Genomic DNA, 18,346 nt, shown 5'->3' with positions numbered 1-18,346 from the left:
GGCTGCTCAATCCCTATTATACCTGCAGAGAAGATGCAGGCATAAACTTTGTGATCTTCCTCCCAAACCTCATTTAGACAGCAGCCTAGCTAGGAATCACATGAGAAAGTTTTTGTTGGTGTCCCCCCCCCAAGTACTTAGGGAGAGATAAAGGTCAGTTTGTATGTGCTGACTCAGAGAAGTATACTTGAACTGTTTCTAATCCTGTCATGCAGTGCCAGGGACAAAACTTGTTTATGGACCTCATTCCTGTGCCCAGCATTCTCGGCAAAAAGCTGCTGCTGCTTTGCTGTATGCTACAGAGTGAATAAAAAATGGGAGATGTATTCACCCCATACTATAGTCCCTTTCCTCCCTGTTGCAGAGGTCTTTATCCCCGGTGATACTAACACAGGTTTTGCCACCTCCTCAAAATGTGAGAAGGAGTCAAAGATTTTTAGCATCACTGCAGGGACTGCCACTGTTCTTGCTGCTTTCTGATACATCAGAAAGAGATGTATACATGTGTAGGAGCGTTTTACTCCAGTTAGGTCCTGGCCAAATTCATCCTTATGAACACTTGCCATACTGCTGTGATTTCACACCAGGATTAGATTTCTTTGGTGTTTAATCTTTCTTGAGTTTGAGTGAAGGCAGGCATGCCTGGGATTTGTTTTTTCTTTTATTATTATTATTATGATTACTATTTGAAGCTTTTAGGGTCTCATTCTTCTTTTTCCAGCTGACAGTCAGCAAAACAGATGTTTAGACTGAGGCTTGTTTTGTCTTCTCATGTGTCCACAGCTGATTTGAAGTACTCTAGCCTTCTGGGTATTGATTCAAATATCATCTGTGCCTTAAGAGTTGAATGTAAACCAGAGAGGGACACCAACACGATAAAAGCTTTTCACTTTATTGGTTTTAACATTAAAAAAAAAAAAAAAGGTGCATTAGTTTTTCTAGGGATGTTTTAAGTCTGTTTCATTCTGAGGGAAATTACAGTGTCGTCTCAACTTCATTCTGTCACTTTTGAAGTCACAGGTTTTGGTTGATTGCAGTCCATTCGGAAGAATATTTGACAGATTCTACTTACCAAGTCAGTTAACAGGAAGTATTAATAGGTCATGACCACTTCCATGAACTCTGAAAATACGAAGTCAAGACATTTGGTTATCGTACTTTTTTGGAAGATTGTCATAACACACATTGGTAATGTGATTGAGATCAAAACATACTACCACTGCTTTGAAGGTTGTAAAATGCAGGTTGTAAAATGATTGTGTTGATACCTGTGGTATCTTTACAAGGCTGGATAATAAGGTTGACCTTGAGTGCTGCTATGTGTGTGTGCGAAAGCTCAGAAAATAGAGTCAAGCAATAGCTTTTTCTCCTTTGGGGCTCTTTCTCACAGGATGTGAGAGGCTCTGCATGAGAAAAGTGACCCCATTTGTATACTGTGCTTGGGTTCATTATTAAAGAGGTTGTTATTGGCTCTGATGCCTGTAGTGTGTTGACAACACTCCTGCCCAGTGCCTAGTGAAACAGAAGATCTGATACCTAAATGAGAGTCTTTGGTGTCCAAGTAGCAGCTGTGCAATACATTTTGGGTTTTGACATCATTATTATGATACGAGAAACATGATATGGTAAATATGGCATTTTTTTCTAAATGCATACCTCAATAGGTCATTCACAGTCTTGCTACCTTGAAGGTAGAATATGGAGCAAGTAAAGAGTGTGGTATCTGCATATTTAGAGCAGTCTCTTGCTCTGAACCTGTGACACCAGTGCTTCTCCTGGCTGATGGGTTGCTGTTCTTGCTGCTGTGGTGTTAATATTCAGATGAAGCCTACCAGGTTCACTTCTGGTGTCTAAATGAACTTACTCAATGGCTGAAAAGGAACACTTGATTTGAATAGTATTCAATCCCTCTCTCATTAGGGTCTTTGTTTTTCTTTTTGTTTCATTTTCTTCCCCGTCATTTAATCAGATTGTAGCAGGCAAATAGCTGTTGTCTACCCAGCATTTGCAGATTAAACACTATATAAGGATCTTTCAACAGCCTAGTGGGTGAAAATGACCATTTTGTCTTGTAAAATTTTTGGGGGCATTTTAATACACTAATCTTAATTTACTAAATGTAACTCTCTTTGGTCTCTGATTGCATCCAGCTAACTTCATGCCACTGTGTTGTCACTGAGATTTGCTCTACCTGACTTAGTGAGAGACCCATGAGCTAATAATGGGATCAATGGGCTTTTCTAGAATAAGTTGTTATTTCCAGTTCTGTTCATGGGGCTGAAAAATGCTGCCTCAAGCCTTTGGGCTTCTGGAAATTTTGAGTTAATTTACAAGAATGATGATTTAAACATTGACAAATACAGCTACTCTTGGAATATAGAATTAGTTTAATTTTATGCTCAAACATTTTTGCGCTGTTCATTTTTTCCCTTTAATTCCTTTGACCTAACCTTTCCATAATAATCTCTCTCCCTATCTTATTTACCCAGTTTCTGATAATGACCTCACCCAAAGTTTACCACAATAGTTAATAATCAGCTTTCTGAGATAACTACTTAAATTCTAGAGCTACGCATTTGTCCCGTCTTTCACTCTTTTGATGTACTGTATAACATGACAGGATCTAAATGTCAGCAGGTCTAACATTTGATTCACATTAATATAATTACCTGCAGTGCTTGGACAAACAAAACCGAACCTCTTTCATCCTCAGATCAGAGACTTTTCCCATCTTTGAAGATAAGACTCTAGGTTGGCTTTTGAAACTGCCCACTTAAAGTGGCTTTGTCTGAGTTTACATAACACTTTTGCAATGGTACATTTTAAAGCATTTGAAGTTGCCTCAGTCACACCAACTGTGCAAAGATAATGAGCAGAATTTGAAAAATATGCTCTCCAACGAGGAGCCGTATAGTTGATAAGGTGACGGCAGTCTTGGTTGTGTCTTGTGTCCGTCTCTAGCAGGAGGTCCCACTGATTGGCATTTTGTGACGTCCAAGCCACATCTCTGATGACTAAGGTGGTTCCAGCTCTGCCTAAAACACATGTGAAGAGCTGCGGTACTGCTGCCTCCTGTCTGCGCTGTTATTCATGCTTACCTACTATTTCCGTAGCTCCTGGTTACACCCATGCTGACTTCACATTTTCTTGTTTCAATGTAAAATTTGACAAGTCTGCACCTTATCACCGTTGTTCCTTTCCCTCCTCTAAAAAGCAGTGACAGTAACTGTCGTTCATCCTGAATGAGGAAAGCTGCTGTGTTTAGAGCTTTCTGTGATCAATTAAAGCTATTGCCTTGGCGGCTTTTGATCATTTGGTGAAAGCCAGTCTTTGAATAAAATGCAGTGTACAGCAAAATTTTCTTTGTTTTGGGGGCTGGAGAGGGGAGTTGCGTTTCAAGTCCTAACTGTCAAGTGTCGTCCCACTCCGGACAATGACCAGCCTAGAATAGACTTTCAAGCAGATGGCACCTGTCAAGTATCTATTACAAATTGCTCTGGAAGATGTTTAGAAACTGTGGGTGATCTTAGGGCAGTAGCCACCATGGTTTTTTCAGGCTCTTTGTTGTTTTTGGAAAGGTTATTACATCAAGCTTCCACCAAGATGAAGATATACAGAACTGTGTTTTTACGTCAGTTTTTATTGTGTGATAGTGAAATACAGAAAAGTCCTGAAGAGCAAAAAGCTTGACTTAAAGTTTTTATTTTCTTTACTAGCTTTTAAAAACTAAAAGGTATTATAAGAGGCTGTGGGGTTGTGCATTAAGATAAGAGGCAATAGTGAAACTGTGCAGTACTGAATCCAGCGATTACGGCTATAAGCACCATAACCAAACCAGTGCTGTTCTTGTATGCAAAAATAATTGAGGTTGCAAAACAAGAGGAATTTTTTCAGGGTGTATTGATTTTAACTTGGCAGAAGTTATCTAAAGCTAGTCATAATTCAGTAAGAAAATTTGTCCTCACCATTTCAGAGACTCAGTGCTGTTTAATTTGAAGAATCTTTATAGCTTTTGCCATGGAAAGTACTTCTCTCAATGCGTTTTGGAGGCAGAAAAAGAGCAAAAAGATAATCATGCAAGATGCTGAACACCATACCTTGGCCCTGTCTACACAGGGCTTCAAGGAAGGCAAGCGCTAAAGCTGTTGTGTCTGTCTTCCCATGAGATCGCAGTCTTCTCAGCCTCCACTGAGCGAAGCTTTGTCTCTCTCCTCTACCTCTCACTAATAGCCAAGGAAAGTTGATCAGGTAAACATCTGTGGAGTCCTTTTTCATGGTGTGCCTCCCGTGAGACTCTCTGTATGCTTGTTTATTTGTTTAGATCTGCTTTGACTAATGGACGATGTGTAAAATTGATTGATTGTTGACATTAGCTTTAGACTCTTTCTGACCTACTAAACCTCACAGGAATGAGACAAGTTACAGAAGCTCCTTTGGTTTTCCTTATTAATGATTCTGTTGTCTTGCAGTTATTATTTACGTGTTTATCCTGTAATAGTTCTTTACTGTATGCAGTCAGAGCTTTATCAGTTGCTTTCCAGACAAGCTAAGACTTTGAGGAAGCTTTTGGGGTTTGGAGGGGTGTTGTTTGGTTGCTTGATTCAACAGCAGTGAGCTGTTGTAATCTAGATTTTCATCAGAATGACATGTGATAACGTGGTTAGCTGGAAGTTAAATAGCTGTTTGAAGATCTGTTTATTCCCTGCAAATCTACAACTGTGGTCTGTCACCAGAATCTTTAGCAGCACACATCTGCACAATGGTATTGTAGTTCACTCTCCATGTTTACAGGTGTTACTGTTTGGATTCAGCTTCCCAAATTACTCCTGTTGTGTATGTCCATGGTGCAGTTTGTATTTTCAAATTATGGGAAAGCCAGATTGTTTCCCAGTCTCTTGTCCCATCACCTTCCAAAAAAGCTTGCTGTATTTTGGGAAATCCCAGACTTTTCATTAATCAGTCTCTCTCAAAGGTTTTTACCCTCTTTTCAGAAGTTCAAATGCTGTTTTCTTGTGGCCTTGCAAGAGGTTTTCTGACTCCTCTTTATATTAATCTTAGCTTTGCGCTTTAGAGTAGGCGTGTTGCATTTGTGATTCCTGTTCTGGAAAAAAGCCAAGTCACTTATCATATAGCTCTGCATCTCTAAAGACAATACTGATTCTTGCTTACTTGATCCCTTTCTGTGAAAGCCTGAAGATTGCATCTCTTTCATCAAAGGGATGTCTTCTTCATATCTCATACCTTTCTAGGTACTTTTTTAAAAAAAATACAGTGCTATTTCAATTGTATATGCATGTCTTGGTCAGTGGAGGCGTTAATTAAATCGAGATGCTTGAAATCAGGTTAGTAATCAGGTGGAGAAATTGGCATGAAGGGACAAAGGAAGTTAACAACGTTATTTGTGTGAGTGTAGGACACAGCAAACAGCTGAGGACCTGACTTGCTTTCTGTGCTGGTACCTCCAAAGTATTTTGTGGGGGTTTTTTTTCTGTTTTTGATCCACAGGCAAACAAGAATACACATTGGCTTTTTCTGTAGTAACAAACTAAACACTGCCAAGGAATATTTATTCCCATGTACTCGAACGTGATTATTTGTACTGTCAAATTATCCAAATGATCCTTGGCAAGGTTTTTGGCCCGTGCCAGCTAGCCCCTCCCAGCAACTTCTTCCACTGCTGAGGCCCCGCCACGGTCCAGGAACCGCGCCTGATAGGCAGCTTGAGCGTTACCTGCTCGGAAGCCTGAGGGTGTAGAGGCCAGCTGCCCTCAGTGTCAGAGAACTCTTCTGGGCATGTTTAAATGTTGTGTGTAGACTGTAGCTGTTAAGTGCTAGAAGAGCGTCTGTCTTTGTGCTAAATCCCACAGTCAGGAACATTCAAGGTGATACCCCTTCCTGAAGAAAGTTACATGCTGATCATTTGTACCCTATCAGCTTTAAAATGCTACTACTTTGATGTCTGTGTGTGGGAATAAACCATAAGATGATGCGATAGCCCTTCCACCTTCAGAGAAGCCGTAGACACAGGATATTTGTAAGGTTTCTTTAGCTGCATAACCACAGCCATTGTGAACATTAGGTATCTTAAAAGTGAAGTTGGCATGATGCTTCTCTGAGGCAGTATTTGTTCTGCTTTTCTTATGAAGAATCAAAATCCATTAGTTATTTTTCAGCATGTTTTTATAGCTGATTTTGCAATGTTAATAGTCATTATCACCATTTTAAATCTCTTGGCCCTTCATATGCCTTGGGTTGCTTCTTGATTTGAAGTTGCAGAGGAGTTATGTGAACGTAATGTTTGTAAAATGCTTTGAAGATGAAAAGCTCTACAGTAGGTTTTTATTATTACCAGAGGCAAAGTGAGCAGCAGTGGCTTAATGTTGGACTGTTCATTTCCCAAGAGATTGGCTTTGTTTTGAAGAGTGCACATTATCAATTGGGTTGGAGACAAAATTATCTTATTTCAATGCTGAATATAAATAAATTGGCAAACTTTCTACCTTGAGATTATTTGCATGAGATATATGTAAAAGAGCAGAGCAGTTATGGTACTATCTATGGCTCTGTTCTTAGCTTATGTTTAATGGAACATTTATTTAATGTATTTGACTTCTACTATCCGAAGGTATTTTGAATCCAATCCATTCAAACATCCTTATATATATAGCAATATTCTTATAACTATATGATATATAGATATGAGATATTTATTTGAGAAATAGATATATTTGAGGTATATATTGCTCTTCTAGAGATAAAATCAGTTTCAGCATGTAAATAAAGAAGTGGTCTGCATTCAGATATGGTGACATTTTATTACAGTTTGGTTCACAGACAGTTTTTCACATGTTCAACCTACCACATGTAAAAAAACTGGCTTTTTTTAATAGTGCTTTAAATATTTCTTGAATCATTTTTATTTCCAGCCTGTATCTACATTATAAACTGATAGGTGGTTGTACAGGGACAAAAAAAATACTGAGCTGTTTGGCAATTCTCAAGCTACTACTATTTCCTTGTGAGTTAGAGGAGAAGGGAGGGAGCTGCATCGTTCAAATGGAAATTCAGCTTCAGCTTGCTAAGCGGGGGACTGCTCCAGGGACACCGATGTCCTCACGTGGTTCGTTGTCTCCCTTGCCTTTGCAGCGGGTCATCGCTTCCACCCAGCAGCCTTGTTTTGACAGAGCTGTTTTGTGGTGTCAGCACAGGGTGCCTTTGGGGAGCTGGCGCGGCTGCAGCCGGGGATTTCTGAAGCAGCTATTGTCAGTGGAGGGGCCGCTGGGCCACGTCCAGGCGCGAGGCACCGCATCCCTGCGGCCTTGAGCAGGCTGCGTCGCTTGGTGCAGCTGCAAAAGCTTTGGGCTCCTGCCTGGCACTTGCAGAAATCGTTGTGGAATTTGCTGATTCTGCCAGACGCAAGCTAAACACTTGTTCCCAAGTGGTGTGTCCCATCAGTACAGCTGTTGGTTATGAAAAACATGCAAGGGCTTTCATCTGTAATAATAAAGCTTTGTTGAAGTATTGCAAGGTCAAAATATTCTGAGTAATACTATCAAATAGTACTTCCTTGCTTAGCCTATAGGGAGCTTTATTCCCCCATGCTTCAGTTAAAATGTTAATTTATTGTCATCGCTTATATCAGAAGTGGGGAGGGAGGGAGGCTAAATTTTCCCTCGGTACTGTCAGTAAGGATTAAATGACATTGTTGGGCAGTGCTTTCAAAATATTCTGGCCTATTTACACAACAAAACTGATCAGAACAAAATAAACAGTTCTGGTCAGTGGCTGAATGCAGTATTGTGGCAGCTATATTTGGCAGTGATTTTCTCATCATTTTTCCAATGTAGACAAAACCTGAATGCTACAGAAATCTTAGGCATTACAAGCAGATAATACCCTTACTGAATAGCTTGATTCTCCTGTTGCCTTTTGGGGAAAGGGGACAGTTTGGCTGGAATTCGGTTGGAACAAATGCTTATGAAGCAACTGACAAAAAAGCGTATGAGTAGATTTATCATTTTGCCATGAAGGATAATAAATAATTGCATCATTTCCAGCAAGCCGCAGTATATACCTGTGAGATGGTGGATCTCTCTCCAAGGTGTAATCTCTGCAAAGAAGCTTAAAGTAGGGAATTGTGGCAGACTGTAAGAATTGTTGGTTTCCTACTTGGGTTTTATTTTTAAATTTTGTAACAACCATAGTGGATACTTGCAATTACCTCCTCATTTTTATGTGGTATCCCCTAAGGAATGAATAGAGAGAAATGTTTCATTTTAGCTGTTTGGACAACCATTCCGTATTTCCTGGGTCACAGATTTTTGGTAGTTTGGAGGATAAAATTGCCTGAGACTCAGGATAGGAAATACCTCTTTCTATCTTGCATCTACAACTCAGATTCTGAGAATACTAAAATGAAGCCTTTTTAAACTTGTCTTTTTTTCCCAATTCCATTTAGTGATAGTCCCAATGCTGTCCATGAGGTGGAAAAGTGGTTACCACGACTGCACTCAGTTGTCATAGGACCTGGCTTAGGTAGAGATGAAGTTCTACTTGAGAACGCTAAGGTAATGTGTATACTGATATTTTATTCTGTGTCTTTTATGTTGAATTTTATTAACCAATTTCCTATCTTTTACATGATTACACAAATGTTCTTGATAGGGTTACTAAATAACATTTAATAAAATATTGTTGACTGAAAATTACAGCTGTTAGTCATGGTCTGCATTATTGAACTGTAAACATCACTCTGAATTTTAGGCACCGGTATGTTTGTTTTGATTTGCTTTTGTTTTGATTGTGAAAGCCGCTAATTAAGAAATAGATGTTGGTGTCTCTAGATAAAGGGCCCTGTGTTTTCTTAGGTGCAAAGCACTTGTGCTGTAAGAACATAAATATGAATTTGAGTTCCTAATTTTCAGAACTGTATTTGACAACTTGTATCAGGAGAGGTACCAAAGAACAGGGACTGTGTCCCCTTGCAATAAGAAATAATACTTTTAATTATAAAATGTTGCAGATTTCTGTTCTGGATAAAGAGGTAATCCTATTTTCTGTCAAGCCTTAGGGGAGAGCTGAAAACAGGAGCTTAGATAGTTCTGTACTCTAAATTATAGTACTTACACCGTCTTCCAGAGGATGTCTTGTGTTACTGTCAACACATCTCTGTACGTTCAAAGTATATCTTTCAGTCTAATGTCAATCTAATTTTGTACAATTTTAATTTTTTTTTTCCTGAGAAGTATTACTGAATTAATCAGTGATACTAACAAGTGGAATTAATATAATTTACAGAAATGTTGACAGTTACACAGTGAAATTGCAAAACAGGGGAGGCAAGAGACTGGAGATGACACTATCCAAGTAGTTTAGAATACCTTGAGAGCTATGGAAGGTGGTTTTGCTAGGCTTTTGTTAGAGAAGGTTGCTGTTGGAGCTCTTCACTTCTTTAATTCTCCTTCTGCTTCCAAAAAATGGTTGGTTTATGATATAGAGGTGCAAAACTAATAAAGAGCACGGATTCCGAAAGAAAGAAAAAAGAAATTTATTACAGCTGATCAAGAAATAAAATTCTATTCTGAATGAAAAATTTCAACAGAGATTTTATTCTGTTTTGAAAACATTTTCTCAGAATTCTTTTTACAGAAAAAAATTTTGGGCAATGATTTTTCTTTTTTTCTTGTTTTTTAAAAAATTTTTAAGCTTTTTTTTCTAAAGGAAAACAACTTTAAACAAAAGAAAATAAGAATTCATTTAGAATATCTAAGATATCTAACATAAGCTTCTTTTATATCTGAATTCCATCTGGGTTTTATAGATATCTGTCAATGTGCTTATCTGTATTACAGAAGAATCTGGAAGATTCCTTGATTGTATCTTTTTTTTTTCATCATTGCTAAAAATAATTTTGCTTTCTCAGTGAGTTACAAGCATACTTTTACTTCAGCCTGGCCGTCCTGTGTGAGCTAGCTTAAAATTAAAGAAACAAACCCAGCCAATGAAAACAAGGTGTTTGGAAGTTACTTCAGGCTAAAATCACAGGCCACGTTCATATGAGCTGTGGATCTGACTTTATTAATTTCAAGTCATATTAAAGCTCAAATTCTTTGTCTTCACTGTAACTATGTAACTATTCATTAGTTACCCAGTGTTTGGGGTTTTTTTAATCCAACTACCAAATCTTCTAAATTCTTTGTTCGGGCAAAAGCTTTAACAAGTGCCTGTAATTGGGCACAAGAGAACCCTGGTTGCCTGCTTGAGGAAGACTCGTGCTTTTCTGTGCTGAGGAAAGACTGAGTCCCCCTCTCAGCCTTTCGTCCTTCAACAATGAATTTTAAGCTTTATATCACTCTTCACCTTCAAGAAAAAAACCAAGTGATGATAGCGTTGCTATTTTAAACATTTATAGGAGGCTGGCTGGTACATAGTTTTCTGTTTTCTCTTTAAGCTAACCTCAGCATGCTGTCATATGAATAGAGGGCTGAGATGTAGATTAGTGTCTGTTTTCTGGTCAGGGTTTTGTATCAGAGTGGCAGTGAGGATGGGAGAGAGCTTCCCCTCTTCTTCCTCCTGCCCCGTTAAAGTGCTGAGGCATAGTGGTCTGTCACCACTCTGATGCTATTCTTATGTTGGTTCTTGTCAGTATGTGCCAGCACATTGCCAACGATTGTGCTTGTCCAAACAGTTGTGTGTTTGGGCTGCTTCTCTCTTCTGAGCATTGAGAAATTAAGATACTAATGCAGTAACCTGCAATTTTTGGTATACAGCCCATGGACACTGTTTTATTGTGGAATAGCCCGAGTACTTGTTGACTAGATGGTGCATTCACCTTTTCTCTCCAGACCAGACAATACTTTGCTTCCTTAGCATCTCTACTATAGCACCTGCCTCCCTCGTGCTTAATACCTGCAGTGTATGCACTGTGGCATTTCAGGTCCTTTTAACAGTCTGATGGAAAAGCAGCACCTTGTGATCAGTTTCTTTTGATCCCCCCCCCTTGAGAACATGGTGATACTCTTTGAATACATACTTACTGGCTTCCTGTGATTGTCTGGTTTTGGTTGTAATTCCACTTACAAGTCCTGTTACAAGAAGCCACTCTACAAGTTATATCCCTCTCTCATATGCCACTTGTGTGAGTCAGTGCCAAACCCCTCACGTGCTGTTCCTCAGTTGCCTGGGTGAGGGCTGATGCGCTGTCAGAGCTTTCTAGCCACGGGTTTGCAGGACCAGGAGCTGCAGCTTCAGAAAAATATCCTAAAGAAAGCATTTGTTGTGTCCTAATAGCTGTGCAGTTGGATCCCATGCAGATGTGGCAATCCTAGTCTTGGCCTAGTTAGACCCTCCAACTCTGTAGCAAATAAGCAGTCCAAGCTATTTCTCTTCAAGAGAAAGGAACAAAACCACGTTTCTGCTCCACTTAGCTCTGGAGTGTGCAGACTGAAGCATCTTTGCTCCCCATTCTACTTCAAACTTCCGCAGTGCGGTACCACACCTGGCATGGAACTTGGCCATCACAGCCAGCTTCCTTGTAGGCAACGTCAGGCCATCCGTTTTTCTCTTTCAGTGTCCGTGATTGATTGTGGCCAGAGACGACAGTACCATTACCTCCGTGAGTTGACCTCAGTTGGTATGCAGCTGGTGGTGGTTTAGACTCTGTTGTCAAAGAGTTTAGCCACCATGTGGAAGCAAGGCCGAGGTCCCTACGACTGTCCTCTGTCAGTGCTTCGAAGCAGCATATTTCCAAAGCTATTGGATGTTCTCCTTTTTTCACACAGCAGCAATATTATGTCCCTATCATATCTACCCACCACAGTATTCTTCATTCAGCCATTCCAGGGGCGTTTGCACTTCTGGTCTTACTCTGATCTGATTTTTCTTGTAGCCTGAGGCTTGGAAGTAGGGGAATTCCCGTGTGTACCATCAAGAGCTGTTCCTCAGGTTTGTGGGGGAACCACATTGCTCTCCTGCAGAGTGATGAGAGCAGCTCCTGAGAGGACTTTGGAAAGAATATCATATTCCTTGCATAGCCTTCTGGGAGAGGAGACGATGCTGTCTGATGTTCCAGAATGTTCTGCATTCTGCTGCTGCCCAGCAATTAGGCAGGTATGGGCTTAGCTGTGTCCTGTATCAGTTTCCAGCCTCTTGTCATCTCCTTTCTCCTCCTACTCCTTCTGGCATGAATGTGATGTTCCTGTCAAATTTTCTGCTTCTGAGTTTGGTGAATCTTTATTGGGTATGTTACTGGCTTTGTGGTCAAATGGACTTGATACAGAATGATTGGTGGAATAGTAGTTACTATTGGGATCAGGTAGAGAAAAGCATTCATCCTTATGAAGAGCCCTATCCTTAACTGAAGTAAGACTTTGGACATTGGAATCATCACTGGGTTCCTTGCCTCTCTCCCTGAAGTGGTAGCACCAAATCCTGGACTCTGCCACTCCAGTCTTGCCATGTTTTGTCTTGCAGCAGCAAAGTTAAGATTGGTGTTTTCAGCAGAGTATGCTTGCTTCCCTCCTGTAAGAGAGGTAATGATTAATAGCAAGAATGGCTCTGTGTAACTCAGATTACATGGTAAAATCGACTGGGTTCTCAAACTGCGTAGTTGTTCCTCATGCTTGATTCTCAGTCTTTCTTTTAGCTCCAAGAAACTGTCCTGAATACCAGCCTGGGTGGTTCTTTTTTTGGCTGCGGCCCTGCCTAGCTGCCATTTCTGCCCATTGCTGTTGCTGTTTCTCTCCTCCCAGCCCCCTCACCCGGCAACGCTACCCTCAGCCAGTCATTTGCGCTTAAAGATCTCTGCTATCTGTTGGGATATAAATTTCAGAAATCTCATTTTCTACATCATCTGAAGGTTGTGTGAAAATGTCTTGGCTGTAGTTAACATCTAGCAAAGGGTGGGAGAGGTCTGTGCCATTGTCATGGATCACCTCCATCGTGTGTGCCCAGAGGGAGCCCATTTGAAGTTTTCTCTTTCAGATGGATTCTCAGTTCCACCTCAACTGAGGTATCAGCCTTTCTGTGTTTGTTTTTGGTTAGGTGGATTAATTTCCCCCCTTCAAGCCTCATGCCTTCAGGATTCAGGCAAATTCTCAGCCTTAATAAATTGTGAGAACGGGACCAGGTGCTTCAGTACACTCTCTGCACTAGTTTTTGCAAGCTCAAAAGGGCTACAGAACACAGAGCCACCTTTTGTTGTCATAGCATTTCGTTAAAGCTAAATCTGCCGCTATGGGCTTTGATAAGCATTTTCCTCTCGCTGCCTAAGCAGCCCTCCAGGTTCTGTTTGTACCAAGTATATATACCTGAGAAGCATCCCAGGCTAATGCTGCAGTTGATAGGTATTGTCTGTGGTACCTACCACCATGTGTGAATATGAACCACAGGATGTGTTACTCTTTGGAATCAGTGCTCACATCAACTCAAGTTAGCAGAAAAATTATTTACCAGAATCTTAATTCTTCAATATGTGTCACATGCATTTGCTTCTTGCCCTGTTTGTCCTCTGGAGATTATTGCTGTGGGGATTCGGTAGTTCATAGGGAACTGCAGTAGCAGTGAGGACACTCCACTTTCTGTTCTCAGCCTTCAGTTAGGAGGAGGTGAGGTGGATGAGATCTTGTGCCTGTGATACTGCAGAGGCAAAAACCACAGGGCATGTACACGCACTCACTGTGAGAATGTGTGTGTGAACTGTATTTCTCTCAGCCCTCACCCAGCCTCCAAGATTGATGCATATACTACAAGTAGTATCATGTGAAAAACTACTCTCTTACTAGCCAAGCGTCATTGCTTTCAAACAGCCCAATGAGAGTCGGGATTTGTGGACATCTTCACCTAAGATGAGGCAATTGCTGGGATCGGGTGCAGTTCTTTCTCTGTGATGGTGGTACTGGTGTGGGCAAAGCTTGGGAATGCCAGCTGTAAGCAGAGAGATCCTCTTGGTTATGCTAAGAACCATTGCTGCTTGTGCTAAGAACTATTAGTATTCTGTGGCTTCCTTGCAAATGTCTTGATTAGAAAAACAGTGTTTGAAAATATGCTAACAGGACCTTAAATACAGGTTTATGCAGCTTGCAAGCAGAATTTATTTTCTAATATATGTAATGGATCTTGATGAAAGTCATTCACACTGAAGTGGGATGTTTATTTGCTTTCTGTGTGCAGGCTTATATTGTTGTTTAACTTGATTTTGATACTTAAAAGCATTTTTAAGCAAAATGCTAGAATTGGATACCTTTTCAACTCTTTCTGAGCATCATTCAGATAGAAACCCTAAAAAGAAATTGGCAGTGATAAATTGCAGAGTTCATTTTAAGTTTATGTTTATTTGTTTCATTTTAAGACAAAATGCCATCAGCTGACCATGAATATCTTAAGCCAAATCTAACATTAACATAATCAACCATAAATTGGAAACCTTGTAGAGTTTGCTTTGTGAGTGCAAATGTTTAGTGGATGAGACAGCCTGAGAAAATTTAGTGCCTTTATTTATTCTGATTTAGATTTTTTACTTTGGATTGAAGTAAACAGGATTATTGCTTAAACGGGATTTGAATGTGTTTAGGGATGGAAATATATAAATGTGGCTTCTCAAGTGGTGTCTGGTTGATCATTAATTTGGGAGGGATAGCTAAAAAGGAGTGCTTTTTTTTTGCATAACTGGGACAGTATTTCAGAGGCTTTTGCTTTGTTTTCTTGTGTTCCTTATGTTCAGGCATTACTTTCAAATATGTAACTTCTTTAAGAATTTAGCATATGACTGAGGCAGATATTAAGAAACTGTTAGCTGCAGTTTTGCTCCAAGTTTGACAGCAAGTGATCTACTTTGAATTCAAAGAGGGAATCTACAAGTGGATCATTCTCATCTTTATTTATTTATTTATTTTATGTAGAATAGAACAGTTTTGGTTAGCAGCCATCTACAGCATCTTCAGCTTCGTTAGTTGTAACAACAGCTTTTAACATTTCCCAAAGCACTTAATGAGCTTGGTGATGTAGTGGGTTACTCTTTAGAGTCCTTGTCACCCTCTGCCTGGCCTAAATGAAGTATTTTCCTGTGCACCTGAAAATCTGTTTTGGAAAACAGGGCCTAGCATGTGGTACTACAGTTAAAGGACAAAAGACTTAGCTAAATGGAATGGAGCATAAACCATGAGATAAAGAAGCTATTTGTTTCAAAGAAAGGATATTAATCTCTGTTATGTGACTCTTCTTTCAAGTAGTACAACTGGTGATCAGTAGTTAATCATTTCTTATGTGAGGTTTGAGAGCTTAGTGGAGTAATTAATGAGCTAGTGCTAGTTATGCATACAGGAATATATAAAGTAAAACTGAGGCAATTAGGCTAGTTAAAGGTGATTATATAAATCTTGTCCACAAAGTGAGATTTTGATTGATGTTGCTGAGTTTTGAAAGGAGGATGAGTTCTTGGATCAGTTTGTGGGAACTAATGAAAGCAAGTTTCAGAGTTAACTGCATGTCTCCACCAGTGGGTAAATAAAAAACAAAACCAGTTACTGAAAATATGGCTCTAATGTGAAGAATCTCAAACAGTGGAACTCCATTTTTAACATTTTTCAAAACCTTCTGTATCAAATATATTCTATTTAGGGAAGCTTCTGCCCCTGCCAACCCTGACTGTAGGCTTGAGCATAGCCTGGGCTTGGGATATTTGCCTACCTCTAGCTGTGCAAGATTACAAACTTCTGCTTGCCAAGCCCATTTTCCAAGCATCTCTACCGCAGAGCTGCATCCTGACCTCTATGCAGCCAAGTCCCTGCATTTATCCAGGCTTGAAGCAAGGAATGCAGAAATGCTTCCTAGGGTTTTCAGTGCCTGTTTGTAGGAATTAGTTTGCAGCGTGTTGGGGTCGAACTTGTTTGTTCCTCCCAGGCACCTTGGGGAGGGGGGTGTGCAGAAATGCTTCCAGCTGCAGCATTTACAGGGAAATCTCTGGCCATTTCTTCCCTTTTATTGTTCTTATTCCCTTTTATTGTTATTATTCCCTTTGACCTGTTCCAGACAAAAGCATGAATTCAGGATTGTTGGATGAGAGCAGCATCCATGCAGAAAATACAAGCAACTATAGGTAGCATTTCAACAGCAGTTTCTGATCCTAGCTTTCAGTAGAGGGTTCTTTGTAAAAGGGGCTGCCACTCCTTTTTGATTATTTAAGGTTGTATGAGACCTAACCAGTGCCAGGTTACGCACATTTGCATGTCTCTACCAAACCAGAAGCTAGTCACTCTTGCTGCCTTGAGTCTGGCAACTCCAGCTTAGTCAGCCAGCAGCCCCGGTCAGTCCAGTGTTGTCAAATCAGTAGCACGGACTGGAGCAGTGGAGCTAAACTGCGCTATCAGTCAACTTAATGTAACCAGCATTCCAGAAGGTAGTATTTGAGCTTTTAGAGAATGGGCCTTTCAACCTCTCCTGGGCTATGGGCAGGCCTTTCATTACCCTCCCGGAGGAGTACAGCGTAGGATAGCATTGACGTGCTCTGCAGGCCTCAGCTGACTGGAGTTTTAAATGTGTGAACACAGGCACGGTGCTTCACTGGTAAGGCACATACTGCCCAGATGCCAAGGAGGTCTGGCAGTTACCTGTTTGGACAAGGGAGGATATTACTCTCTCTTAGAAGTTTGGTTATTAACACGCTGTATGGGTGCAAACTCTCGTTGAAAGGACCTCACCTGCTTAACAGCTCTCCTAAGATATTTTAACTTTACTTTGGAACATCTAGCAGAAGATTTAATTACATACTTGGCATTTGCAGGTTGCAGTAGAATGCACTTTTGGTGAGCTGAAGGCAAGGTTATACTGCTTCCTAAAATGTTTGGATGTCATCGTGGTCAATGCTGTCCATTATTATGGCATGCTGAAGCTTGAACTTCTTTTTGAGCACATGGGTAAGGAACCTTGCCAAAGTGGGCCAAGACATGACTCTTTAAGGGACCTAGGAAATGCGGTGTTCGTTGCAGGTGTCAGTAAAGGAAACTTTGCCTGCAGTATCTTTCCTTCGCAAGGTAGAAAGATGACAATGCGATGCATCTTTAGTGAAAATTAATTACTGTTGTGGGATAGATGGTGCTTTATATATGCTGCTATTGTGGTTTTCTGTTTATTTCATTAAAATTCAATCTTTTATTAAAACCACTAGCTCTAATTTCCTGATTCTTCCCTTTGCAAACACCAAATGCCAAAGTTATTGTGTAGCTAAACCAGTTCATCAGGAGAAACACAAGTAGTGACACAATTAATAATATATTAAAAGTCATTGCAGGCCTTCTGCTGCCAATCCACATCTAATTAAAAAAGCTGAAAAGTATATCTAAGTCAGGTGTGGGCAGAACTGTACATAGTTGTCTTTTCTGAGGAGCCATGGAGAAACAGCTTGTATGCTGTTGTATGCAGGCAGAGTAAATAGGATATGCGTGTTAATGCTGGCTCGTGGACTGGGGTGGAGAAGTCCAGAATGACTGCAAAGTTTTGCAAGAGGCTGTGGGTGCTCGCTTTGAGTGCAACCACTTGCTGTCTGCTCCTGGTGCCTCAGGGTGGCTGCTCTACAAAGACTTCCATGGCTGATTAGATATCCTTTGATAGTACCTAGAAGCTCCATAGCAATTTATTCCTCCCTCACACGTTCCCCTCATTCCCCTCCTAGCTGTTTTTTGCAGCCAGTGTCTCGCACTGGCTCATCTTGGCCCATTCCCTTTTTCCATAATAATTGTGGAAGTGTGCAAGAGTCCTGGATGTCTGTGTTAGTGCAGTGCAGGTGAATCTTGTATGGCATAGCACAGCTGCAGGGTATCAAATGGATAAATCGTACTGTGCTTTTCTGTGTTACTGTGCTCTCTTTCAGCAGTAGCCTGTCCATTTGTTGCTTCAAGCTTCTTCCTCCTGTGGTCCTTTCCAGCCGGAATGATTCTGATTTCATGTGTGTGTTGTTCTGCTTTCAGTGTGTTGGGGGTTTTGTGTTTTGTTTTGTTTGGTTTTTTTCCCCAAAAAGAAGATTGGAATTTGGTTTTGGGAATCTATTTTAAAATTCCCATGTGGAAGTTGGGACAGAGAACACAGATTTCTACTAAAATGAATGCATTGCATTTCAAGGAATAGATTCCATGATAATAAAAGAATTAATTAAAGCACATAAATTCTTTGCCCTTACTTTGTAAATGTTCTCAATTACAATAAAGGGTTGCCTTTAGCCAGACAGAACACTAGTTTCTCCTGTGACACAACTTCTTTTTCAGTTCTTATGGAGTAGGTTGCTTGCATACAAGTCCTAGATACCCAGTCACAGAACAAAGATTTTTTTTTCAGGAAATTGTGTATTTCAAGAGTA

The 18,346-nt window shown here is 40.3% G+C and overlaps 1 protein-coding gene across 5 annotated transcripts in view; it reads left to right on the top strand.

The window, feature by feature from the left end:
* The window catches only part of NAXD (NAD(P)HX dehydratase), a 53,048-nt gene that overhangs the window by 15,548 nt on the left and 19,154 nt on the right, over positions 1-18,346 (top strand). For all 5 annotated transcript variants that reach the window (XR_012040379.1, XM_072849870.1, XM_072849874.1 and 2 more), the window contains one exon: positions 8,459-8,567. Coding sequence is in view for 4 of the 5 variants with exons in the window: in XM_072849870.1 (XP_072705971.1) it covers positions 8,459-8,567 (109 nt within the window). In the remaining variant the exon portion in view is untranslated. The remainder of the gene's footprint in view (positions 1-8,458; positions 8,568-18,346) is intronic.

This window comes from Ciconia boyciana, chromosome 1 (assembly GCF_034638445.1).
Source record: "Ciconia boyciana chromosome 1, ASM3463844v1, whole genome shotgun sequence".
NCBI lineage: Eukaryota > Metazoa > Chordata > Aves > Ciconiiformes > Ciconiidae > Ciconia > Ciconia boyciana.
Note: the sequence above shows the minus strand (reverse complement) of the source record. Positions and strands in the feature narration are given on the sequence as shown.